We start from the raw sequence: 27,680 nt of genomic DNA, 5'->3' as shown, positions 1-27,680 counted from the left end.
ATAATATATTTCTTAAAATATCACTAACGATTCTCAAACCTCATTGCAGGCCTCTGCTGTTTTATTTAAGTATAAGAAGTGTGACAGTACATAAGTGAAAACCCCAGCAGTCAGTAAAGCACTGAAGTAAGCATGAAGATGTAAAGTGTAAATATAAATGATTGGTTATTTGAACTATTTCTAGGCTCCTTAATCAGTATTTGTATTGGCCATATTTTTATATTGGTCAGGCTTTGCATCTTCGTGTGTGTGTGTGTGTGTGTGTGTGTGTGTGCAATGGTGTGCGTGTCTAGTGTAATTTTTGACTTGGCAAATGAGCACAGCGCTTTGTTTGACAAAGGCCAGATGTGTTTTTTTGCTGAACTGTTAGCTTCCCTCATATTTCTGCATGACTGTTCCATTAAAGCAAAGGGAAAAGACCAGCAGTGATCTATCATGTATGATGCTGCTCCAGCATTCATCTACACTAGGTCCTGAACTGCAGGCACATGCGTAAAAGCTGAAGTTGTATTGGATTAAGGCTGGAGCAGTGGAAGTCCAGAGTACTGTGGGAAAAGCCGCTTCATACCAGCCATTGAAAGCACCTGAATAAATCGGCAGCTGTGCAAACCTCAATTACCTGCAAGCTAATCATAATTTCCAATCACCTGACACGGTTTATACTAACAAAGGGAGCGTTTGAGCCCGTGTGATCTCCTCCTGCTTTCCAGTAGGCTCAGCACACTCACAACAATGCTAACATGTTCATCATATTTCAGCACATGTCCGCTTATTATCTTATTCATTGAGTTCAGGTTGTAAGGAAAGTTTTTTCAAGTTATATTAAGCACAAAAACTAAAAACTAGGCTGACTTTCAGAGTTCAGGTTCCAGAGCTGTTAAAGCTGGACTTTCACTGAGCTGCAATTAACTGAAAACAACCATCTTTCCTCAGCAGGAATGAAAACAACCATTTCTGCTCCTTGACCGGAAGGGAGTGGTCAAACAAAGGAGCAGTGAGCAAAGATTGTCATGCAACAGACAAATTGAAGTAATGGCAAAATCCACAAAAGCCGAACAATAAAATAACTTAAACATCTTTATAAAAGTCGTAACCTGAATCTAACCACATGCTCTTAACCCTTTCACAGGTGAAGTCCCACCCGTGGGAGTGAGGCAGCAGTTAGCTTTAATTATTTGTGGGGTGTCTCACATTTCACATTTAGCATTTTAAAAAATACTGTAATATGGGACAGGTGTTGCTCAGCCGAAACACTATTTTTCCAAATATTTATGGACACCCCTTTTAGTAAACGCATTCAGCTACTTTAAGTTGCAGTCGTTGCTGACACAGATGTGCAAATGGACCCACACAGCTTGTCTAGTGACTGTAGAGGAGTATTGCCAATAGAATAGGAATAGGATTGCAATCAAATCCTCACAGAAATTCTCCAGAATTTAGTAGAAAGCCTTTCCTGGACAGCAGAGACAGTTACTCTACAAAATTGGATCAACTCTTTGTTATTTTGTTTTTGCAGGGGTCCCGATAATTCAAAGAATTGCAAGGCAGGGGTTTACAGTGAGGCTAATATCAGACAATACCAAGAGCTGTACCCACTGACCTGCTGTTGATGGGTCAAGACGCGTGTGTGTGTGTAAGTGTTTGTGATGATAGTATGGCTCGTGGCCAGCAGTTGAGCGTAGGGGAAGTGGCCCTACTTTGTCTGGATGCTGTTCCATATACACTTCCTGTGGTTTGGTCACTGACTCCTTTGCTGAATGCTGAATTTGCTGAATGTCTTGCAAGTGTGTTTCTTCGGTCACGTCCCAAATTTCTGTGGCCATGTCAGTGAAAGAAGTTGGCTACAATAGAGGAAGAAGGTCAGCTCAGACAATTAGACCACTGCACTTCTAGTAGCTTCAAACTACTGAAAAAAGGTGAATGTTGATGATTCATAACAGACGCATTATTTAGTTATTATCATGACACTGCTGTATACAGTATGTTATGCAGCTATGGGAATGAGGAATTGAAATGTGGTCCAACATACAAGACCTTGCAGTTTACGCAGTTAATTCAGGACATTTTGAAGTCCAAATGTCAGTGGTAACGTAAGGAAAACGTAAGGAATCTTATTTAAATATTCTAGATTTACATTTACATTTATGGCATTTAGCAGGCGCTCTTAGCCAGAGTGACTTACAAGGTTACTTGTATTACAGATGTGGGCTAATGTAGTGTTAGGAGTCTGGCCCAAGGACTCTTGATTATTGGTGTAGCGCAGCATAGTCACCCAGACCGGGAATCGAACTCTGGTCTCCCACATGGTGTTGTAACTCAGTGGCCACTTTACCACCTCAGTGCCTACTATGTTTCATGTGCGTTCTAAGCTGTCTGCATATACTGTCATAGCATGTTAAATTTCTGTGCACCTTATTCTTACTACCTCCCTGTTAAATATCTGTGCACCTTACACTCAATGCCTCTACTCAGTAATGAGTCGTAATTACTGTATTTATTGTATTGTCTTTCTAGTTGAATGCTGTCCTCTGCGTCTGCATGTTGCACCTTCTGCAGTCCGTCCTCTACTGTATTGTTCGTTTTGTTCCATGTCGCACCTTTTGTTCTGAGAAAAAAAAAACATAGTTTCATTCCACTGTGCATTTGTGCAGAAGCTGAAATGACAATTAAAGCCTCTTGATTTGATTGGACTTGACTTAAAGAGTGTTAATTTCAGCATGTATGAATGTAGGGCCTGACAAAACTCTCTACTCCTCCGATAAGATCTGTAGTCCTCAGTCTGTGAAACATGTCTTATCAGAAGCCCAGGCTCTCAGACCTGATGCATTTTCTCACAGAAACCGAGGTTCAGCTTCCCCTTCAGGAACAGGAAGGTCATGTGTGTGTTCAGACAGAGAGGAAACCCCAGTCAGTGCTGTGGTCTAACACTTCCTTGCTTTCCCTGCCAGCAGCTCTCTTAGCTCGCTGTCGCTTCTGATAAGGTAGTAATTGAGTAGTCCACCAGTTACTTTGACAGTTACTTTGACAAAATAATAATATTATACAATTTAAATATAAAATAAAATGCAGTCCTTTTTGGATTGACCTTAATTGCATACGTTTCACAGCACTAGTTCTACTGCTACAATAAAACACTGCTTTTGTTTTATTACAAAAACAGATTCAGAAATACAGAGTATTTGATCAAGTACACCACTGCTGCGTCCACCGTAGGCTGATTACAAAGTGACGCAGACGTTTACTGCTGTAATAATAGCATAACTCAAAATTCTGCGTCTTGTTCCACTGCAGGACTGAGTGCAGCCAAGCTGTTGGTGGAGAGTGGCTTAAATCCTGTACTGCTGGAGGCCAGAGACCGGGTTGGTGGAAGAACCTTCACAGTTCAGGTAAGATGTTCACAATAATATAAGAGTTGTTCCTGTTGTACAAAGTATAATACCAGACCTGAGCCTGTATTCCTTAACCACATACATCACATGCAAAGCATCACATTTGACACTTCTGCAATATGTTTGAAATGTTAAGATGAAACAATGTATTTACTATTACTAACTTAGTAAAAATACATAGTATTTTTTAATGCTTGGATTCTTATCCTTTGCAGTGAATGACCACCTAAAGCCTAGACCTTCAGTCATAACTAGATTTTTTTATTTTAAATGGACCATGTGGGCAATGTGGGCAAATGCACTAAGTGCACACTTCGTAATATGAATTGCTGTTATTCCATGATGGTGTAGGAAGGAATGTGTTGAAGTATTAATCAGAAAATTTGCTCCTCACACCCCTTCAGAATAAACAGACCAAATGGGTGGATCTGGGCGGAGCTTATATCGGACCCACTCAAAACCGAATCCTAAGGTTGGCCAAGCAGTACGGGGTTCAAACCTACAAGGTGAACGAAGAGGAGTCTCTGATCCACTATGTGAAGGTAAGCTGGAAAGCAAGCGAAAGCAGGTACTAGCTTAGCAGCGTAAATGTGCAAAGCAAACGTTGCTTGGAGAACGTTCCTTAGAGAGCCCTTTGAATCCTTCAGTCAGCTGCCTAAGATCAGGGCTTTGGAGCGTTTGCCATTTGCAACAGATAACAGAGTCTCCCTTTCCAGCAGGCTTATGCCTTAATGCACAGGATGTGGAAGCTGGGCTGGAGCTTTCTCTGTCACATGCCTTGTTCAGCATTATGGTGCGCTAGAGCCTGGAGATCTTAATCGCTGCCTGAAGGAAAAGGTTTTGTTTTTGTAATATGGTTTCTGCTGTTCTGAGTGAACAAGAAGGGAGGTAGTCAAGACAGCAGCAACCCACCCCCACCTCTTCCCAGCCCCACCTCCCCATATCCAATTTGAGCAGACGCATCACTGCCCTTAGCACGCACATTCTGCACGGCCTTATTAGATTTCCCTGTAGATTCAGCTCCTCTGCGGCTCTGGCCATGCTTATGGAGCTGTAAATCACAGCCTCATTCCTAGAAATGGTTAGCATAGTGCCCTCATCCATTTATCATGTTCACATTGCACGTGCACATATATTCCAAACTCGCTGGAAGGCTTTAAGCTACTCAAGTGCACTGAAAAGCAGAGCAGCACACACCCAAACTCTCAGAGCGAAAGGTCATGGTGGGAATGCAGTAGAGTGTTCAGGGTGCAGGATGTCAGGGAGGCTACTAGAAACGGCCCTCAGGGACTTCTTCCAGCATGCCTCACTGCCCACATACAGTACAGCAAGTGTCATTGCTGGGCCCATTCAAAATCGTCCCCGTGACCCGTGAGGTTTTGCTGCCATCATCTACCAAAATGTTAACAGGTTGTCTCCAGGTATGTTTTCACCTTATAATAACATGGGTGAATAATCATGTTTTTTTTCCACATGAATAATAAAAATAACTTTGGGATGTCTGCCCATATCAGCAGAATTAAATCAGAGAATTAAACAGCCCATATCTTATATTTGCATGGCTGTATGTTCCAAAAATGGTAAGTGGCCGCTGCTACTTCAGAATGTTATGCAAGGTCATGAACCTACAATTACAAAACTCTGCAGAGGCTTTAAATTTGAAACGACGCACACAGGCTCTTCATGACTTCAAGCATTTTTAAATTCCTCAGTGCGGCACAACGAACCACACAGCATTTTGACGGTGCTAAATTAAATTACAAATGCCACAGTAGACCACATGTGACTTAAAATGGACCCAGAGGAAGGCAGCCAGTCTTTTCATAAAAAAAAAAAAAGCTAAGGCCAGGTTACCTTAGCTAACGTTACTAACCCAGCCCTGTACAGCTTGCATCTATCAGCACGAAAACTGCCAGTTCACAGTAGGCGAAAGACGCCATATGTAGAAATGGATCTTAAAAAAAAACAGTTTACAAAGTTTGTTTTGCAGTCTATTATCAATGTGTTTCATCTCTTATGTCATCTTGCCTAATTTATGGGGGTCTTTGGTCTGCCGTCCTTGAGGAAACACTGTAAATTATTGTTAAACAATCATTTTACAACCTTTGCTTGTTCTTTATCGCTTCGAATTAAACAGGGTGTTTCTGTTACTCTGTCTTTATGATAGATAAAAGATCAATGAGCTCTGTTCTGAGTGGCTGTCCTGTATCGTTCCCTATTAAGAATGCACTCAGAGCCAGAACACTCCTGAGAACTGCAGTGTGAGTGGGTGATTTCAGAACAGATGGTTTTTGCAGCTTTGTTTATAGCATATATGAACTGTCTGTACTGTGGAAGTGAACTTCTTTATTTTAGAATTGGGGGGTGGTCTTTTAAGTAAGACTGCCCCTGGAACCAATTCCTGTCCATGTTAGGCATAGTAAACTGCTTTTTAGAGCTGTGTGTTTTTGTATCACTATACAAGAGAGCAATGATGTTGTCCTTATTGTTGGATGCACGGTTAGTCTCTGAATGTGTGCATCCAACAATAAAGACAGCATTATTACTCTTTTATACAGTGATAAATACTCACAGTCCACATTACAAACGTTCATTATACACAGTAACAACATTAGACAACTGAAGGTGTGAGGTATGTTCCAATACATCTGTTTTCCCACCCATGATGGGATGCATGTTCATGTGCATGTTGCCTACATAAAAAAAAATCATCGTCCTCAATGAAAAGTTCCATTACTAAGGGGGAAGAGTAAATGCAGGCACTTTTAAAGGGGTGACTCAGGGTGTGAATTATGCATGTTGATTTGATGTGCTTTTTGAGGCAAATCCTTAACCCGCCATGAGTCCTTTCAGCAGGGGATCTTCCTTCAAGATGCAGTGTGTCCTTTCTGTACGGCATTAGTTTAACTGTCTTCAAGCATTGTTCATGCTCAGGAAGTTCCACCACCATCTGAGTCAGAGATCCAGTGCAGATTTCCAGCTCTCCATGGAGCACAGTGGTAGAATATTACATTGGCCTCTTTTAAACGTTGCAGGGCACTCTGGTGGGTTTATGTATTGCTGCTTTATGCGGTCTGACTGAGCCGTTGCTTGATGTCACGTCAGCTGCTCCCTCATGTGTTTTGTCAGCAGTACTCCCACAGGCAGAATTGCAGCAATAAAAAAAAAAAAAAAAAACACCCTACACAATACAGAGATGATGAAAGGATGCATGAAAACGGTGACTGGAAACTGTGACCAGGGAAGACAAGATATATATTTAAAGATACTGTTTCTGAAAACTGCTGTATTTTGTGAGATACAAAGTCATGCATTATTCCTTGCACAAAAAAAGTTGGCCTGGTTTCTTTTCCAGCAGAGCTCGCAGAGTAGTGTTATATTGACATGACCTATTTCGGAGGGCCAGCACTGCAGACCATGCAGCCGAGCACATGCAGACAATTACAAAGGATTTCCACTGATTTTTCTGAATTTCTGGTTAAGATTAAAAGTCATTTGGAGTGTTTTGCGGTGAAATGCTGTGTTCAACAAACCCTGTCAGAATTGTTCACAGTGGTGGTGATGGGAACCAGACGTCTGAAGCAGTTAAAGGGATAGTTTGGCAATAATTAAATTAACTTGAGTTATCACTTACCCCAGGTCCAGATCCAGGTGATAAGAGACATGTTTGTCTGAACTGTGCTTCTTTTAGAATGTGAGATGCTAGGCTAACGTTGCTAACAAACCTTGGGTTTAGACTGTTGCCAGTCTCTGTAAACACATGCCCAAATATGAGCCTGGACTTTTGCTCAAAACACATACACATCAGCATTTCATAGAACATGATATGATTTGCTTTAGTTTATAAAATTTGAGTAGTTTGAATTTGTACTACCATGCAAGATGTTACTCGGATGGCCAGTTTCAGTTTAAAGCAGCACTATGCAACATTTTTACTAGTGCGGTCAGCGGTAACACGTTATTAAGTTTAAGTCACACACGATTAAGTTACTGTTTATTGTAACGCAGATTAATAATGCTTCCAAGTTTGGCACCAGCTTCCTCCTGTAGGTCCCTCTCTTTACAGAGCCTACTGACGTATTAGCTCTTTAATTTAGCCATGTAAACACAGCATCACTACTGTTGAGCTCAGACTTTATTTATGCTGAAATATGGATTGAAACTAACTCTCATACTCGTACCCCTCCCATATGTCATGTTTCTCTCTCTCTCTCTCACACACACACACACACACACACACAGCTGCTCCTCTCTTAGCTCACTTAATCCAGCCCAATGACTGATCATCCATTTATCACCTAAAAAGTTGTTAAAGCATTTTCTCTATTAAAGTTTCAGTGTCTGAGCTTTGTCGTGTTTAAGGCTAATAGTTCAACACTGAGATATTATCAGGAAAAAAACTTCCTCAAGACACTGCATTCATATACACATTTTTTGTTCTCCCACCCAAGAATTTAACCCAAATTTCCATAACCAACTCAAAAATCCTAATTAACTCATTTCTACAGTAATATAACAGTTTCTGAATCATTGTGCTACTTAGGGTAGTGCTGGGCGATATGACCATCAAATCAGTATCACTAATTAATTAATTATGATTAATTAGTGATTATATCAGCTGCTCAAGTTGTTTAGTAGGCTCGGTGCTTGAGTTCTCCTCCATGTCATTTCCGTGTAGCAGATTGGATAGGGTGGCCTCATGTGCTTAATTCACATGATCGTACGTCTGTAAGGGGACAGTATATGAACATACTGGGAAATAATGAATGGAAAATATGTGCTTTTTGCATTGACAGTTGCCATTTTTGGCCTGCGGGTGACCCATGATTCGTTGCAGACAACTGTGCATGCTGTCGTTTTGTGTGTGTGTGTGTGTGTGTGTGTTCTCTGTATGTTTATACTGCTCTGAGGCCACTCTCTTTTCTTCTCCTGCCCTCTTCTGCTGGCCGTAGTTTCCCAGCAGGTTACCATAGCAGCACTCCCCATCAAAAGACAATCACTATCAGTCCTGAAAGAACCGGCTCCCTCTCCCCGTCCCCTCCCCTCCCGCTTTCTCTCTCTTTCGCTCACACGCCCCCTCTCTCTGTCTCTGTCTGGCCCTGTGTTTGGCAACAGGGGTGTTTCCCCTTCACCCATTTCATAACCACGTTTAGAAATCAGGGAGGATTCACCCGTTATGAAACCAGCTGAGAATTTACCCCCTGCTTCGTTCTAGATAAACTTATCTGTAGGCCTCATGCTGGATTTTACCTCTGCAGCCTCTTGTTGGAGCTCCTTTTGTGCAAGGTCTGGCTAATTATGGAGGGTTGCCTGCTCTATTCAAAGAAAAACACTTGATGTTGGTGCTGGTGTACTGAAATGAATGAAAATCTGCAAAGTGTGTTGGAGGAAGTGTCAGCTGCCAGGAGAGGGCTGCAAACTAATTTGGTGGACAACAGAATGCATGCTGTTCTCAGAACAGAGAAAGCACATCAGAAATGTGCCAAACTGGATCGAAGCCCACAGCTAGCACATTAATAGGGAATTAAAGCTTGTTGATGAGTAAATACAGTTAAAAAAAATCACTTACACTGTGGACTGTGCAGTACTGTGGTAATGTCTTGTACAACTGAGGAACGCTGCTGTATGTCTTAGCTGGATATAAAGATGTTAAATTCAGTGATTTTTGTGGTAGTTAGGAATATTGAGGTCAAAATCAGGTCCAGAAGGTAAAATGCACTCCCCAGGATTTTGTTCCAGTTGCCTAGACAGCTCAGCAGCTGGTCTGAGCTAACTAAAGCCGTCCAGGCTGTTTGAATAAAATCCTGGAGAGGGTTTTTACTTTCTGGATGCTTTTTTTGTATTTATCTTTCTTGAATTTTATATATATAAGATGATTCTTAAATGGTCGAGCGAGCAACATTCAGAACACACTCTCTACCAGTTAAAATGATCTAAACACTCCCTGGTGATGCCGCAGACATCCTCAGTTGGGAATGCAGCGTCAGACAGCAAAAATGAGACAAGCAGAATTATAAATGCATACTTCACAACATCTGCATTTTATTCATTTTACTGACTATATATAACCCCACACAAATAAATTTTAAATATCTTCTGATCCAAGTAGACAAGCATGGGTATGTTTGTAAAAAAGGATTTATACGCATCAAATTCCTTACCAGTGTGAAGCTTGATGTAAAAAAAAAAAAAAAAAAAAAAAAAAAAAAAAGTGAATTCTTCTTAGGTCAGCTTTTTTTCATGCTTCTTAAGAATATTGTTAATTTTTTTTCATGCTTCTTAAGAATATTGTCTCTTAAGAAGAAATCTATGAATTATTGATATGGATGTTCTTGTCTTAGAATTTCAGCCTCTAAAATGATCAGTTTAAGTGGTTCCATTACTAGACTGTATGTCATTAAAGACATTAAAAACGGAGATTGTTTTTAAAGTACTGTTAGTTTCTGTATTATAAAAATGATGGCTTTCTGAGGTCATGCCTATTTCTGTTGACTGCTTCCTCTGCCCTCTTCAGTTCTTTTTTACTAAAATATTTAGAATGCTTAGTTTGCACAGATAAACTGAATAATAAACAGATAGAACTGTGTGTTTATGATAAGCTCTAAAATGTAGTGTCAAGCGGCCTACATTAGAAAACTGTGTAAAGCGTGAGAATTGCAGTTTAGAACATTGGGCCTCATTCACCAGCCTTCCTTCCAACCCTTCCTAAGACCCACTTATATAGTATTCACAAAGACTCTGACATTCATCAGTGTTTTTTTCCTATTTGGGGTTTGTTCAGTTTACAAGGAAAATGGGATTCATCACTATAAGAGAAGAGCTGTGAACGATTCTGCAGTTTAAAAACACATTATGAATCTGAGTTAAACGTTTTGTAGGGACTGAAGAAGACATTCTGAAGAAGATATTGATGAATGAGGCCTGGCGTTTGTGGCCTGGCTTTTGTGAACCATAATTGCAAATATTTGAATATTTTTCCTTAAATAAGAAGCAGTTGCTCATTTTATGTACATTATCCACAATCCAACAAGTAGTGTTCAGAAGAAGAATGAGGAATTTGTGGGCTTTTCCTTGATACTGGTATTATCGACCGCATATACTGCTCAAAAAAGATGTTGGCCAAACTCTACTGTATAAGGGAGTTGTTCAAAAAAACGCAAGTCACATTAGACTGGTTGATCATTGCACTCACTGGATGTGTAAATGACATGTGAGCTGATTGCAGTTCGTTATCTTCGAGAGCTATGCTTGCAGCGTGGTTTAGCGAAACGTGACTTTCACCTCGTTGCTCTGACCGGTGTAATTAAACTGCTGTAGCATGTTGAAAGTTTTATGATCGTAGTGCTTCGGTTACTCAGCAGTCATGCGCTGGCGTGAAGCCACCATTAGCCTGTAAAAGGCCTCACAATGAGCAGAGCGCTTTGTAATTAGGGTGAGCATCCGAGCAAACAGACAGAGCTAATCAGCTTTCTTATATCTCTAATCCTAAAGGCCAGGCCCAGTTTCCCCTGTCAGTCTCCTGACCAAAGTGCCCAGTCAGGCAACTTCAGCACATCAGTGATTAATGTAGATGAAGATTAAAGGTGGTCTCAATTTTAGTGTGTGCGAGGATGTTGAATCTTGGGGAGGTTTGCCTTTGTGTGTGTGTGTGTGTTTGTGTGTGTGTGTGTGTGGAGAGCGATTGCAGCAGGAAGCACAGAGACAAGGCTTTAGCCGTGGCTAAGAGATGAGAGATGCAGCGCATGTCTTCTGTTCTGTCTGTGCATTCACCCCACTTCCGTCACCATGGGAACAGACCTGTTGCTGGATGGCGAGCAGTGCACTGTCCTCTAATGCAATGCCTAGCCTCTCATGTATGCACACGCATCATACACACCCATCATTCACCTTAACTGACTAAAAGGATTGCATCTGTATGCTGGGATATTGTGCTGGTGAAGGAAATTTCGTTGCCTTTGTGGAATTTGGTGCAGGTGGAGGCTTGCTGGCTGTGCTTTATTTTCCATTTGCCGTGCAAACCTGCTAAGTGTTTGATTATAGATAGTAGATCTGTACTTAAGTGTAAGTGTATAGATGGTAGATATTTTGATAGGAAAATGTGTATATTTTGAACCAATTTGTCTTTGAAAACAAAAATTACTTATTTATTTATGACATTTGTCTGACGCTCTTATCCAGAGCGACTCATATCGGAATCATGTTACACTGGTTGGAGAATTTAGCGTTAAGAGTCTTGCCCATGGAGTCTTATTAGTGTAGCGAAGTGTGTTTGCCCAAGTAAGCAATTAAACCCCAGTCTGCTATGGAGAGGGCAATGTTGTTACCCACTACGTATACTCACAAATCACCAAAATCATTTGTCAACACATTTTCTATTATTTTTCACTATTATTGCTGTTGCAACAACTTACCTTATTTAAATTTCAGTCATACAGGACTCTTAGTGTGACAGCACTGGCCTTCTTGCCTGAGCGAGTGATCCTGTGTAAAGGACAGCAGCTAAATATGTGTTCTCCGTGAATTGGTTTGCTATTGCAGCCTTCAAGTCCTCCAAGGAACTCCGTGCTTACACTTCAGGTCCAAATTCTGCCCAAAGTCGTACTGAGATAGGGACAGTTATTAATAAAAAAAACGCTGAGAGGGGCTCTGAGTAGCTCATTGGCCTATTGCGCTGCTACTGTGGTATAGTTACAATCCCGAGCCATGCAGCCCTGCCATCACATCAGCAGCCAGAGTCTGAGGGAGCACAATTGGCTGTGCTTTCTGCGAGTGGGTAGATGGCGCTTTCTTCCTTCATTGCGTCTGTAACCTGGTGCGATGGAGCTGGGGCCCGACGCTTTCCTTCGAGCATGTTGGCTGCCTGACAATGCTGCATTGGTGGCATTTCAAAAATAGGCGGTGCCTTTGTCAAACTCGTCAAACTGCTGGTCTGCTATGACAGTTGATAGAGAGAAAGAGCACACAGGTGGCCTGACCAGGCCTGATTCTCACTGTAGCATCGTGACACAATTTAGAATGTACCCGCACACAAAACCCATGTCTGAGTGGCTTGCTTGCGCTTGCGTTCATGTACTTGTTTAAAGAGTGTTTCTAGCCTAATGGTTTCTACTGTTTGTGTGTGCTATTTCAGCAAAGGGTGTTGAGCACAGTTGGGCAGTCACTCTCTTAGTGACTGGTGGTCCAGTAAAACCTTAAGCCAAACTGCTTGATAACACTGCTATATTATAGAAGCCTCATGGCCTTTATAGCAATACCACTGCACATTCTCATCTGCTTGGTGATGGCTTCTTTTGACAGCTCCAGCTAGCATTTTTCTGCAGCTCATTGTCCAAATCGTTGCAGAATCATTTATGTAGTAGCTTGTTTTTAGTCCGTGCCGTTCACTCCTTATATGGTGAGAAACTGACAAGGCTTTCCAGAGCTCAGTGCTGCATGAACCTGCATGAAGAAAGTCCCCTTCTAGATAAAACCTTGGAGGTCAAAGCCAGGACAGTGTTGAAACCTCAGTTGGAGGTGTAATTTGAACAGTTACTGCAGAATGGACGGGATCAGTTTACTGGTGTACGTGCAACCTTGATTGAGGTCCAGATGATCATAGTAGGCCCTTTTATCAATGACCCCATTATGAGACCGAACAAATTGCGCAATTATTAGAGGCATATTAGAGAGGAACGTAGATTAGGGGAAACTTATCTCCTCTGGTGTATGTCATATCTTTTAATATGTAGTCAAATATTAATCAATCAGCCATAACTGCGTTCATTTAAGAGCCCCTTAGCAACAGAGCAATTCAGGTATGAAGTCATGTCTGCTTACTGTTACCCCATCGGCCAGCTATGGAGCCTGTTATCATCCTGACTAAGCGTTTCCACTACTGTGAAAATGAAATGCTGTGTGTGAACCGACGGACTGTGTCATTTTGCTGCTGTGTGCCAAAGAGAAATAATTGCTATTTTAGTGTTCAGTTCATTGTGATTATAGGATTTGTTTTATTGCGCTTACACAAGTAATTATAATTCTCGAGGACCTATAATTATACCGGGACCCCTGTAAAGTGTCAAAATAATTTGTAAATTATGCGCCAAGATTGCATGGCATCCCGTGTCGTCTTTTAAAAAACCCTGGAATCTAATTATGTCTGATCTCAAATTGTGAGCGGCAGTAAAGGCTGCGAGAAAAGAAGCCCCGCTTTGTTCTTTTGCTCATTTATTTGAATGAGAGCCATGTGAAATGCAGTGACGTATGCTTTAGGCAGGCAGAAAAGGTTTCCACTCCAAAGTGTAATTGTAATTCCAATTATGATGATATGATGGTGATTAAAAAGACGTTACGTCTACCAATGACAATTATTACCACCGTCATTTTGGTTTTATGGTGGCATGCAGAAGTGCGAGAAACTCTCTCATGCTGGCTGTTTTGTGGTTCCTAGGGGAAATCATATCCATTCAAGGGGCCTTTCCCACCGATGTGGAACCCTCTAGCTCTGATGGACTACAACAACCTCTGGAGGACTATGGACAAGATGGGCATGGAGGTAAAGTCCAATGTAACCCCATTCACTGCAGGCAGTAATAACCCACTGGTAGGCCTAAGCTGCTCTGGCAGGGATATAACTGATCGTTCATCTTTTTAGTTCGTCCCAGTTGGGGATTCACATTTAGGTGGCACTGATTATTATTGATTGTGCTTCATAGTCCACTCATAAATATGAACCCTTTATGCATAGCAAGCAAAGCTCTTTTTCAGCACTATCTATCGAACCCATTTTCCTTGGAGTGTAGCTGACTGTGGTTATGTACTGCAGATCCCCAAAGAAGCTCCATGGAGAGCCCCTCATGCTGAGGAGTGGGATAAGATGACCATGCAGGAGTTCTTCAACAAGGTTTGCTGGACCAGGTACATGGAATACCTTTCCAGAGCACCAACATCTCCTTCAGACAGAAGCTTTTTTAAGAGAAGGTGTTTTCGTGACACATGGATTGTTGATGCATCTTTATTAATATTATTATCTTTTTTACTCAGTTCTGCCCGCCGCTTTGCCACTCTGTTCGTCAACGTGAACGTGACCTCAGAGCCTCATGAGGTGTCGGCTCTTTGGTTCCTCTGGTACGTCAAGCAGTGTGGAGGCACCATGAGGATCTTCTCCACCACCAATGGTGGCCAGGTAAGCTAGCCCAGGAAATCTCAGGACATAATTTGGGGGGTCAAGGGACCTGTTTTAGTGGTTAAAACCAGAACATGGCAGAGTTTCAAGTTCACAAGTTCCTCACAAGTTATCAGTTTCCAAAATAATCTGTTAAAGCTATTTGCTAATGCTATATTAATGAATGAATGTGCTGGAGGGGTCTTAACCTTTATTAGCGCTCTGTAGAGCGGTTTTGACAGCCCTCTGTCAGTTATACATGCAGGGCTGTAGCCCTAACAGTTCTGAGACGTTAGGCAGAGCGAGCAGTGGCCCATTTAATAAGTGCTGTTCGTTAGTGCCACCCACTGAACTTCTGCCAACATCACTGCAGCAAACAGTTCTGAAACGATATACTTCCAATTTTTTTTTACTTTTACTAGATTTTTCTAGACACATTTTCAGAATTCACACAAAAGAGGTGGACTGAAAAACCTTGAACTGTGCAGTGTTTTCTGCAGAGTTGTGTAACGTCAGTTCCTCATAAGGTGTTGCATGACATTAAGCCCTAGCGCCACAAGACCTGATGAATCATGTGCTTTTTTAGAGGTAAGCTGAATTACAGTGGGTGCAGTCCAAAAGCAGCTTGCTGACAGCTGAATGACCCCCACCGTGTCGACACTGCCGTTTGCACAGTGGTGTGTGCGTGTGACCTTTCCACAGTGTCTGCATCTGTGTGTTTACAGTGTGAGCAGTGAGAGAAAGAGACAGGGAGGTGTAGCCAGGTAACCATGTGTCAGGGTAAGTATTGTTGGAGAGGGATAGCTCCATAGAAAAGACAGGTGTGCGCTGAAGCAATGGGAATTGAGCCAGGGCCACCCCAACCAGGCTTTCATGTCCCGAAGTCCTGTAATCAGTGCCACTCTCCATTCTGTAGCCCTAATTTAGTTAATCATAGCACTCGCAGTGGCTGATTTTTGGGAGGTGGAGGGGAGCTTTGGTGCAGCGCTGAATGCTCGGCTGCCATGGATACAGAAGGAGGAGGGGGGACGCACAGGGATAATTAGGGAACTTTATTATGAGGTTCAGAGTGATTTCCTGCTGCCTGGCCCCTCCTGAAGGAGATGAGCGTGTGTGTGTGTTGAAGATTGAAGCGATTTGCTGTGTGATTGGTCACGTGTGTGTTTTTGCCCTGTCAGCGGTTGGTGTATGCGATGGCAGGAGATGAGGCCATTGTTTTGCAGCTTACATACAAAGACACTCCTGCTGGCAGATGAACGTAACATCAACACATTCAGTAGAAATGTTTTTCCACTTCTGAACAGAGAAATATGATTGGCTGTCAATATAATGAGGATCTAGTGTAGTTTAATTATTAGGAGGACACCTATTCAGAAGATTATTCGGTTTATTGACCCTGATTAAGGCCCCTTACCGGAATTCCTCCATTATTTTTAATAAATGCTAAAATCAGAAATTTCAAATTATATAAATGCTGCATGACCACACCCACGAAAACATGTGACCACATTTATGATTATCTGGCAAAAGCATGTTTTTTACAACTAAATGTACTTAATGATAGTTATTTATACACATACACAAAATATTTGCTACTTCATTATTTAAAATAATTAAAATCAAATCATTAAATACAAGCTCAAAATGTACAATCTTTCGAGAGACGCACATATTATGACCCCTCCCCCCTCCATAGAGTGGCATATTGAAACATATTCGTAGGATTACTGCTGATTAGAGCACCATCTTTCACTAACTGGATTACTCCTGTGTCCTGTCTGAGATTTAAGCTTGTAGCCATTCAGAAGGAAATGTGGTCTGCAGTTTAGAGAGCAGAGCAGAGCAGAATGCACATGTTCCCTCTCAAGTCTTTGCCTTATGGTGCCACCTGTTGACGAAAAAAAGAAAGTGATACCTGGTAAAATGGCCTTCCCTTGTCTTGATCAGCTCCACATCTTTTCAGACCCACAGTGCTGAAGCGAGAGTGGCGCTTGATCCTATTTTCCAATGAAAGTGCCCCACCCAAGAGCTGTTCATCTAATGGACATGGTTTTGGTGGTGTGTCTGGTCTTGGGTGGTTTTTAGGAGTTCCATTTTTTTCTTCCAGTTTTAGAAACATCCATTCCCTCTTCCCTGTCCTAGTGGATTATATTATATCTAATCTTCTCAGAAGTCTCTCCTGAGAAATGAAGAACTTGTATTTAATGGCCGTTTTGACTGTAAATGAAATTCAATGAAGGGTGAACAGTGCTGTATCTATCAGTTCATTAATCTGTCTAGCAACTCTTAAACAAGGTGCCCAGAAGGGGTTCTTTGGAGTGATGGCATGAAGAGCCAATTTGGTTCTCTAAAGAACCGTAAAGTGTAAGGATTGTATTTTCTAAATATTCTATAGTACTGTAGTCATACTGAGGCAATTTTCAGTTGCAATATGAGTACAACACGCAACACACCAGAGCTAAATCAGCAGTGTGATGATAATGTTGTTCTGTTATGGCAGGAGCGTAAGTTTGTCGGAGGCTCGAGTCAGATCAGCGAGTGTATGGCCAGAGAGCTGGGAGACCGGGTGAAGCTGCAAAGCGCCGTCTACAGCATTGACCAGACCGGAGACATGGTAGTGGTCAAAACCATCAATGAGGAAACCTACAAGGTAAGAAATCCTTCTGCATGTTAAATTACCTTTAAGTAACCCTCTGTACAGCTAGAAGTCATAAAGGAGTCCTTCACTCATAAAAAAAACTTCCAAGGTAAGCTTTTAGCTCACTCTCCTGTAAGGACCCTGAATAGGGCCATGAAGCTTTAAGGCAATTCCATGATGAGCCATGTTCTTCTTCTCTAGACTGTTCTGAATTCTAAACCTAGAGTTTCAGTTGGCATGGAAAGGGCTTTTCTGTAGACAGTGTGTGTGTGTGTGTGTGTGTGTGTGTGTGTGTGTAAGTGTAAGTGTACATGTAGTCATGTAAGCTTGTGGGATTGTGATCACTAAGCTGCTCCTCATCTCCCTGCCCTGACCACATCCTCTTTCTCCTGCTAAAGCTCATTATGCACTGCTGCTGCAGAGCGCATTAGCCCTGTTGGCCCAGCTGAGGGCAAACACTGGGACGCTCTCATTATCCTTCTTTCACGTCTCCCACAGTATACACACCACTGCGCTTCACCTGCTTTAGTTTCAGTGCTGCAGATGACTTGCAACAAGACTGTTACCAAAAGCGTGTTCAATTCTGTAGGTGGCACTGCTGTATAGCTTTTGTAATTGGCTCAAAGGAGATCCATCTCAAAATCTCACTACAGACATATTCAGTAAATCTTGGGTAATTTACCCTACACTCTTGCAAATAAATTTGCTATACATGGTTCTTTAAGTGATACCATAGAAGAACCGCTTTTTGGAAAGAGAGATGTGTGACTTGTGAGAGTGGGAAAAACCTTTTAAAGGCTTAAAGATCCTTAAACAAATGTTCTTTACCCTTTTACATTTATACCTCTTTTATAAAAATTTGTTCCTCGATGGTATTGTTAAAATAACCATTTGTGGCTCATTTTATTTGTAAGAGGGTATTCTGCAGAAAGTAAATTAAAAAAAAACAATGTTTAGCAGAAATCTTGGACGCTCTAGAGTGTCCACTCAGGAAACACAGTTTACTTAGTGCTCCACCAGTGCTGCTGACTGGACCAGTCCTCTAAAGGACTTCACACATGTCTCCTCTGATACATGCAAGAGTCACCACCTCTTTTCAAACTGATGCCAATTTATCTTACAGATGCCAACATCTCTTCAGGAGTGATAAGAGGAGAAAGCACCATATAAGTAATAAAGGAAAATCCATTTTGATTCCTTGAGATCTCAAAAAAAATATTCTGTTATCTCTGGAAAACTACTGACTACTGTAATTCTCCTGATATTACTTCAAATGCTCCTGAACACAGTTTTGCACTTGAAGCTAGTATGATTAGAATTCCAGCTGTGGGTATTTTATACAACATCTGTTTTGTATAAATGTTCATTATAGTGTAGTATTGTTTCCTTTTTCATTCATGCATTTTACAAAAACCACAGTCATTTAAAATGTAGTTTTTAGCAATGCAGTGAGTGATGTTCTCTTTCCTGTTGTAGGCCAAATATGTGATCCTTGCCATACCACCAGGACTGAACCTGAAGATCCACTTTAACCCTGAACTTCCCCCACTAAGAAATCAACTGATCCACAGGGTACCCATGGGCTCTGTCATTAAGTGCATGGTCTACTACAGGGAGAACTTCTGGAGGAAGAAGGGTAATCAGTTTATTAAAATTATTGGAAATATGAATGAAAACATTTTTTTTGCTTCTTTTGGCTTGGGGGATTCCTCAGGTTCTGTTAGGCCTTGATAAGAAGTGATTTCTGGGAACTAAATAAAATCTGTAAAATACTTTGTAATTATTCAGTAGAATTGTTCTTGTTTCTACACTCTGTAGGAGGTTTTACTTTTATTATATTTTTTGTTGCCAGCAAAAGTGTAACATTTGTGAAATGCTAAATTTAAATATCTATCTCAGTGGTACCCGGGGTGGTACCTGCATCTAAGTGAACTCTCCCATTGGGTGGCACTTCACTGGCATAACATAACATGTGAGGCATAACATATCAACCACCAACATAAATTCAAAAAACATTTTTCTGTGATTTTCTAAATTTCCATTTGGTGAGACCAGTTTTGTCAAAAAACGTGACTCAGGGCCTTCAGGAATTCCTACTTATGTCACTGACCATGAGTATGATCAGTAGTCTAACTAGGACCAGGTCGGTTTTTGGAAAACAGTGGTGGCTGATCCATGTCAGGGATCTTTTCTGAATAAGTCTAGAAAACTGTAAAACTGCTACACACAAGATGTGCCAGTTAATGTATGTTACAGTTACATTGCTGTTAGCTTAGTGCTAACATATTGCTGGAATCCAATATGGGGAGTTAGCAGAAATTAGCATGACCATATAGGATGTTTTCTTCAGTTCTAACCAAATGTTGACATTAAGAAACCTACTTTACAAACAGAATTCAACCACACACTAGTAAACAGGGCGGTGAATAGACACATACATGGAGAAGTGGGCAGCCACCTCAGCTGCCAGGGAGCAAAGGTACTATGAATGTTGAGAGAAGAATGTTGAGAACGCACTGCTCCTTCATTCCCCCTGCCCCATTTCCTTTCCGGCCCAGGGGATCAAACTGACAGTCTTCCGGTCCCAATACTGCTTCTCTAGCCTTTAGACCACAGCTGCCCCCATAGCCTGAAACAAAGGCCTAGGTTAAAGAGTCTTGGTGCACCGCTGCCTTGCTGTGTTCACTCAATATCGACAAGATGTGGTCTAAGATCATGAATTACTTTGTGATCAGGCCTGTGTAGTAGTGGACTCGTCCAACCTTTGAAGCATTTGGTTTAATCACAAATTCATATTATATACAGTTTGTGTGTGTGTTTAAACTTTTTTTCTTGTTCCAGGCTATTGCGGAAGCATGGTTATTGAGGAAGAGGACGCACCTATCGGCCTGACTCTGGATGACACTAAGCCTGATGGCTCAGTGCCTGCAATTATGGGGTAAATTAAACTGTGGACACTGATCAGACACTTGTTTTCTTTTTTGTAATTCATTTTTTTATTTGAACACAGCAAACAAGAGTTTATATGGTACATATACACACAGATACAAATTGTACAAACCCCAATCCTTTAATAATAATAAGGTGAGATAATAAGGTATACAAACATCTCTTTGTTCTAGTCTCAAAATCATGATTTCAGTTAGAAGTGAGATGATCCATGAAATAGTCCAAAATTCCCAGTTCCACAGGCCCTTTGCCTTTTATTCTAGCTAACATAACCTCATATGATGTGGTCTCACTCATTAGGATTTTCTATTTTTGGAGTGTTGGACATGTGGGTGATTTCCAGTGTCTTAATACAACTCTGGCGGCTGAGGTTATCTCCACCATCAAAACTGAATCCACTCCTTTTGTTAGAGTTGGGGTTTCTGTCTATCTTTCGCCCATGCTTCCAACACATGCTTCCGCCCATGCTTCCAACACACTGTGCCGAAATGGTTTAAGCATGTGGCATTCCCATCTGCACTTGTTTTCTAAATGAATGCAATGGCGTTCTGCTTGGAGACAGCTGATTAAAAGACCTTTCAATGTTTTGTTCTAGTTTCATCCTTGCACGCAAAAGCAGAAGGCTGGCTGGACTTACCAAGGAGGAGAGGTAAATATTTGTCAAAGTGTTTCTTTTGAAGTTTCTCACATCTGCTGCCATTTTTGACTCTGAAGGGAAATGTTACTTGAAGAATAAGGAATGTTCTTTACCCCCAAAGAAAGAAGAGGATCTGTGAGATCTATGCACGTGTCCTAGGCACAGAAGAAGCTTTGCATGTAAGTTTCTGTTCTTCTCTAAGCTATTTATGCATGAGAGTGCTGACCAACTGACCGCAACCAAAGGACTTGACCAAAAAGAAATGCTGTATAAGAGATTGGTTGCAGAAGCCGTTCAGTTGAGCTGTTGAGTTAAATGTCAGTTATGTCTGAATTAGTTCAAAATCAAATTAAATCTATGCATCATAAGAGTCACTGACATCTGTAAGTTAGTCATAGCCAGTGTAGTTTCTCTAATGACGTTTGAAAGGGCAGAACTGGTGACATAATTCATCCACTTTTGAAGAATTTGTTATATTGATATAACATTAACACCACCTCCTTTTTTCTACACACATTGTCCATTATATAAGCTCCACTTACCATATAGGAGCACTCTGTAGTTCTACAATTCCAGACTGTAGTCCATCTGTTTCTCTGCATACTTTGTTAGCACCCTGTTCTTCAATGTTCAAGACCCCACAGGACTGATCACCACACAGAAGGTATTATTTGAGTAGTGGGTCATTCTCAGCTCTGCAGTGACCCTGACATGAAGGTGGCATGTTTGTGTGTGTTTCTCTGGTACGAGTGGATCAGACACAGCAGTGCTGCTGGAGTTTTTAAACACCGTCCACTTTATTAGACACTTCTACCTAGATAATCCACCTTGTAGATGTAAAGCCAGAGACAGCTCATCTGTTGCTGCACAGTTTGTGCTGTTCATCCTTTAGTCCTTCATCAGTGGTAGAGTGTAGATACCTCTGCCCAAACCCGAGCCCAAACCCGATGCCCAACCCGTACTCGGGCTGGGTCGGGCCGAGATTTACCACAGCTTGAAATTAAAGAATATCCAATGTTGTCTTGGTTTATTTAAAAAAAATGGTTTACATTATTCAAAAAGTGTCTGGTTTAATCGGGCTCAGGCTCATAATGACAGTTTATAGGGCAGGCTCGGACAGAATGTGCACGGGCTCGGGTAGGGTTGGTCTAGGTTTTTTGGGTCTGATCTAAACTCTACTCAGTGGTCACAGAACGCTGCCCACAGGAAGCTGTTGGCTGGATGTTTCTGGTTGGTGGACCGTTCTCAGTCCAGCAGTGACACTGAGGGGTTTAAACACTAAAGCAGCTCTACTGTGTCTGATACACTCGTACCAGCACAACACTCACTATCACGCAACCACCATGTCAGTGTCACTGCAGTGGTGAGAATGACCCACCAGCCAAATAATAGCTGCTCTGTGGTGGTCCTGTGGGGTCCTGATCATTAAAGAACAGGGTGAAAGGAGGCTAACTAAGTATGCAGAGAAACAGACAGACTACAGTTTCTTTGTAATTGTAGAACTATTAAGTGCTCTCATATGGTGTTTGTGTGTGTACATTGTAAAAAAATATGTAAAATGTAGCATGTATAAGGGTTATGGCCAAATTTGTTCCCCTAATTATAGAAATTCAGGAAAGAAATAGAAAGTTTTCTTAAATGTACATAAACTGCTGCAATTACAGAAAAGAAGCAAAACATCATTTGAAAGAGTTTCTAAACTTGCTTTATAATAACTTTATAGAACTGATATATATATAGCCTGGGGACGTTTGTGACTCATTACTTTATTCTCAGCCGGTGCACTATGAAGAGAAGAACTGGTGTGAGGAGGAATACTCAGGTGGCTGCTACACAATGTACTTTCCCCCTGGCATTCTTACACAGTATGGCAAGTGAGTACACATTCATGACTGTCTGTTGTTGCTCTTCCTTATCTACCCTTAACTTACAAACGTGTATCTCTCCCGTGGCACAGTCTGCATCCCAAATGACAAATAATGTGAGTTAGCAGATTTGTATGTGAATGTAGCATTCTCTCTCTCTCTCTCTTTCTCTCTCTTTCTCTCTCTCTATCTCTGTTTAGAGTTCTGAGGGAGCCTGTGGGTAGGCTGTACTTCGCAGGCACTGAGACTGCCACAGAGTGGAGCGGCTACATGGAGGGAGCTGTGCAGGCTGGAGAGAGAGCATCCAGAGAGGTGAGAGAGCACCTTAGCCTATACCGTGTGTGTACATACCTTGAGGTGTACTTTGTAGCCTGTCGCTGCACAAGTTCCCAGCCTTCCACCAATGAAAAAGGGACCCCTATCCACCTTATTTCCCATTAAACAATTAGGGGGAGGCCCATCTTTGTTTACTTAGTGTTAGAGCCTGCAGCAGCAGTGCGGCAGCAGATCCATTGATATAGATTACAACCACAGCAATAATAAACATGATAAACAAAATGAGTAGTACAGTACGCTCAGTTAGAGGGTCAGCCATAGACACAGGTTCACTGCTTTGAACATGGTGTCCCACAATTGTGTGTTGTGTAGCGCTAGTTAGCTATGCTCTACATACCTATAACGTTAAGCAGCCTGATGGAATGTTGGGTTAGCAAAGCTAGCCACCATATGATCAGTGTTTACAGCAGTAGTCTAGGTCAGACTGGACTCACTTCGTATGAATTAGTTTATGGTCGCATCTCATTCAATGTTGATACGTTAAGGTGGATAGCACCACAACTGACCAGATTATTGGAGTTGGGGGATTCGATTCATACAAGTCTCAAAGAAGAAAAAATTATGAATCAGATTGGAGCTGAAGGTGGGAGGAGCTAGGCACATTGTTACACTCCTAGTGCCTGTAGACTTTATATACTCTTTAATCGAGTGCATCTCTGTCCTGCTGTCTTTCAGATTTTGTGTGCAATGGGGAAGCTCCATTCAAATCAGATCTGGCAACCAGAGCCTGAATCAGTGGTACGTAATGCAGTTATAGTATTGTTGATATTATTATAACATTATTTGTATGTAGGGATCATTTCTGTATGTATTTATTTGTTTGTTTGTTTGTTTATTTGTGAGCTTCTATACTATATTAATACCTACTGTTGAACAATGTTGTTTCCAGGACATCCCTGCTTTGCCGTTTGAGACCACATTCTGGGAAAGAAACTTGCCGTCCGTCGGAGGGTTCCTGAAATTTGTGGGCGTGTCCTCTTTCTTGACAGTCGCCACAGTAGCTGGTGTAGTGGCCTGTAAGAAGGGACTCCTCCCCCGATGCTAGAGCTCCTCCCGCTGTGTAGCTTTTGTAACTGGCCTTGGTTAAGACTGCCTTCACCAGTCAGTCACCTTTCCAAGGTTGTGGTACAGACTGGGCACGAGCTCAAGTCACCGAGACGAGATCTGAAACTCAATCATGTTCTTATCACTCAATCACGTCTTAATGAAGAATTCTCCCAATAATGATTCGGTTGATTGTGGTGTTTAAAATGCCCTTATCAGTGGATACACTACAGCCCATAGTCAGAGGCAGTGTTAAGTAGTAGACGTAATTCTGAATAGTTGGCCCAGTGTTGCGGGGCCACAGTGACCAAGGACATTCCATTATTGTGTGTTGCCAATATTGTTTGTACGACAGTTGTCCCAGAAAAATCACTACACATATTCTCATGTCGAATGGATTACCTCTGCTGATTTTAGGTGCTGCTGAAATGAAATAAGATTTTCAGAATTGTAACAAGGATAAAAAATCTGAATTGTTTTTATATCACATCATAGACCATGACCGTAGACAAGCTGCAAACCCTTCTCCTTTATCCTATATCTCTAATGATATCTCTAACGATATCTCCTCCATTCCGTCCCACAGTGCTATGGAGATGTCATCCAGACATTTTGAGAGGTTGACCTCAATAATGTGCTAGCCCCCTCTCCTGTGGGCCAGTGTGGGCCATTCAGATGGATTTAACTCTCTAAAATTCCATGCTTGGAAAAGCTAAGGAAAAGAAGTACTGAGATCTTTTTAAGCTGCTGTGCACGATGGTGGCTCATGTGTCACGTCTGATCTAAAGAAATCTTAAGCAAGCATTTGAATGTATAATGATTTTTTTTCCAGATAAGATTATTTGTTCTTAATCATAAGCAGGCATATATTTGACATATGCATATGTTTTTATTTCATTTACCTTTGGCAAGACATTATCACCATTTGTACTTCAAGCAGTTAGGTTAGTGCTCATTTGTTTATGTACAGTCATATCACTTATTGGAAAAAAGAATATATATATATATATATATATATATATATATATATATATATAAATGTAAAGAGAGCCTTAGTTATAATCTCAACATAAAACTGTCTTTATCTTCATTAGTTCTACTTCATAAACCCATTGCAGAAAGGTCGAAGGCTGGTTTTGAGAATTTCTACCCCTCACATTCACAACTGTACAACAGTGTCCGTACATTGACATTACATGTGTACATGTTACTAGACCCTAGATAACAAACAAAAAAAGTCACAGCTATTTGTGAAGCAAGGCTTTGTTTTACAGTTAACCTAGAACTTTAGGTTCTAGCCAAAAGCAGGAAGTAGTAGTATTGTCATTATGACCCAGATGTCATCAGAGATTTCACCATTTGATTCTCTTACTGTGGGTGTTTTTTAACAGCATCATTGATTACTAAGCCAAGGGAATTCGACACTTGATTTTCCTTACGTCATGATTATTATTTTCTTTTTATGTGAGCAAATGAATACAAGTAATGTGATGAATCCTTAAAAGAAACACAAGATTAGAAAAGAACGCACTGTATGTGTAAGCCCAATGTGTGTGGAATGTGGTGTTGTTCCAAAGATGCGTTGTCTGTGTGTTGTCTGTGGTGCCTTAAATATTTAGTAGTGTTCCTCATTTCTCAAGTGCCTCTGTGGTTGTCCTGTCCAGCACACTGCTCCTGGATGAGTCTCTGGCTACTTTAGTGAGTGGACTTGCTGCTTTATACATTTCCTGCAGATTAGATCTTCTGCACAACATTTTCCTGCAGTGAGGATCACATCTGTGTGTTGTTTGTGGATCACAGCTCAAACGTTCATAAGTGTGGAATCACTTAAGAATAACAGTGTTGTTTTTTTTTTCAATAATATACAGGATACACTTTATAAGCTATATACAGTGTACGCTCTTATAAGATAAAGGTGAAGCAATAAAGGTGCTTCAAATAGCTCTTTGGGTGAAGCCATAGAAGAATCACTTTTGGTTCCATTAAGAACCAACTGAAGAACCTTTAAATATGGCTTCTTCACACTCCTGCATCTTAAAGCACCATTTGAAGCACCTTTATTTTTAAGAAAAAAGGCAAAAATTATCTTAACTTTGAAGGAAGGTTAATGTAGAATAAGAGTACATGCCAAGTATGTTGAGCATTTCTATTGGTTCATTAATCCAGAATTATTTATACAGTGTACAGAGCGACTACAGGGTTCAAACCATAGAGAAAACTAAAAACGGACAAAAATGGAGATACATGTTTTTTATTGGATAGCTGCGATTTAGGCTAAATGGTTCATTCACGGCTCAGTTTATTTATTTACTCTATTATGTACTCCATTTTTTTTCGAACTGTTGTATTAAAGCAGCAGAACACTCAAGGTTGTGTGTTATTGTGAAATGACATACGACTGCTTCATCACAGCCATGCTATTTTTTCACAAAAACACACAACTTCTCACATTGTACTGCTTTTTTAATCACCAAGTAGTTATTAATGCCAACTGTTATACTGTTATTGTCTAATTTTGGCAATTTCTTAATATGGTACCTATGTGATATGGTTATCACTTTTTTAAAATATGAGGCATTTTAGATATTTATTTTAATGTCTTTCAGCATTAAATGCAACATAATTTCTCACAAAGATTTTAACCTACATCTACAGATCTGTTCATCATTCACGACACATCTAAAACAGCTTTAGCTGAGCAGTAGCAACCTATTACAATCACTTTTACACGCAGCTTCAACAGACTAGCTTTATGATCGATAATGTGATTCCAAACTTTTGAACAGCAGTGGAGATATTTATGTGCATTTTTGTCCAGCAGCACTAGATCTCATACAATAAATGTCACCTTCATAGTCTCCACTGCATCCCCAGTGTCCAGAATCTCATACAACAGCATATCCACTAGAATGAAGTTTACTATTCATTCATTAGTTCATTATAAGCACAAAAGCAGGTCCCTCGATCCTAAGGTAGCCACCGACAAACCAGAGAGGATGGATGTGAACCAGAGGGTAAGCCAAGCCTGACTGCTGACTGTAACGTTCTAACAGAAAGCTGACCAACAGTTACCTGGGTGTAACTTCAACTACCTTTTCTAGCTAGTTTTTATGTTTGGTTTTTTAAAGCTGGTGGACTGTGAACTTAGTAACACTGCAGTGACCCTGTCAGTGCTGTCCTAATGTCCTAACGTTGTGCTTGATGTCTCTCCATCGGCCTGGTGAGTCGTGCGTGCGTATGTGTGTGTGCTGTTATGATGCTTAGTGCCGGCCTTTACTGCAGCCCCTGTGCTTTCCGTCCTGACCTTAGTTTAAACCTGTTTCTTGTTTGCACTAGTAGTGCTACAGCAAGAGCCCATTTCTCTGTCAAATTCTGTGTGTGTGCAGTGTCCAGTGTTCTCGTAATTGCGTTACTTGATCTCTTTGTACAAACACATCACAGCCAGTAATAAAAATGTGAAATTTACCTCCCGCTTTGTCGTGTGTGTGTGGTGCTCTTTTGTTATCAGTGTATGAACAGCCTTCACATCTGAACTGCTGCCCTTTGCTTTGGCTGGCACACACACACACACACACTTAAAGAAAGAGGGGGATTAATGCAGCACCTTCCGTCAGAGTAAGATGAGATCTCGGGATCCAACAGTGAAGCTCTTTCCATCTTTTGGCATAGCAGAGCTATT

The 27,680-nt window shown here is 41.1% G+C and overlaps 1 protein-coding gene across 1 annotated transcript in view; it reads left to right on the top strand.

Moving 5' to 3' along the window:
• The window catches only part of mao (monoamine oxidase), a 49,614-nt gene extending 22,143 nt beyond the window's left edge, over positions 1–27,471 (top strand). The window contains exons 2-15 of the mRNA XM_072686222.1: positions 3,292–3,386; positions 3,794–3,931; positions 13,819–13,923; positions 14,194–14,285; positions 14,412–14,553; positions 17,033–17,182; positions 18,647–18,806; positions 20,012–20,108; positions 20,715–20,768; positions 20,878–20,935; positions 22,533–22,630; positions 22,822–22,933; positions 23,633–23,695; positions 23,847–27,471. Coding sequence (XP_072542323.1) covers positions 3,292–3,386; positions 3,794–3,931; positions 13,819–13,923; positions 14,194–14,285; positions 14,412–14,553; positions 17,033–17,182; positions 18,647–18,806; positions 20,012–20,108; positions 20,715–20,768; positions 20,878–20,935; positions 22,533–22,630; positions 22,822–22,933; positions 23,633–23,695; positions 23,847–24,002 — 1,520 coding nt within the window. The 3' untranslated portion in view covers positions 24,003–27,471. The remainder of the gene's footprint in view (positions 1–3,291; positions 3,387–3,793; positions 3,932–13,818; positions 13,924–14,193; positions 14,286–14,411; positions 14,554–17,032; positions 17,183–18,646; positions 18,807–20,011; positions 20,109–20,714; positions 20,769–20,877; positions 20,936–22,532; positions 22,631–22,821; positions 22,934–23,632; positions 23,696–23,846) is intronic.
• The last annotated feature ends 209 nt before the right edge of the window (positions 27,472–27,680 follow it).

The sequence above is a fragment of the Salminus brasiliensis genome, chromosome 8 (assembly GCF_030463535.1).
Source record: "Salminus brasiliensis chromosome 8, fSalBra1.hap2, whole genome shotgun sequence".
Lineage (NCBI taxonomy): Eukaryota > Metazoa > Chordata > Actinopteri > Characiformes > Bryconidae > Salminus > Salminus brasiliensis.
This window is presented reverse-complemented; position numbering and strand designations above follow the sequence as displayed.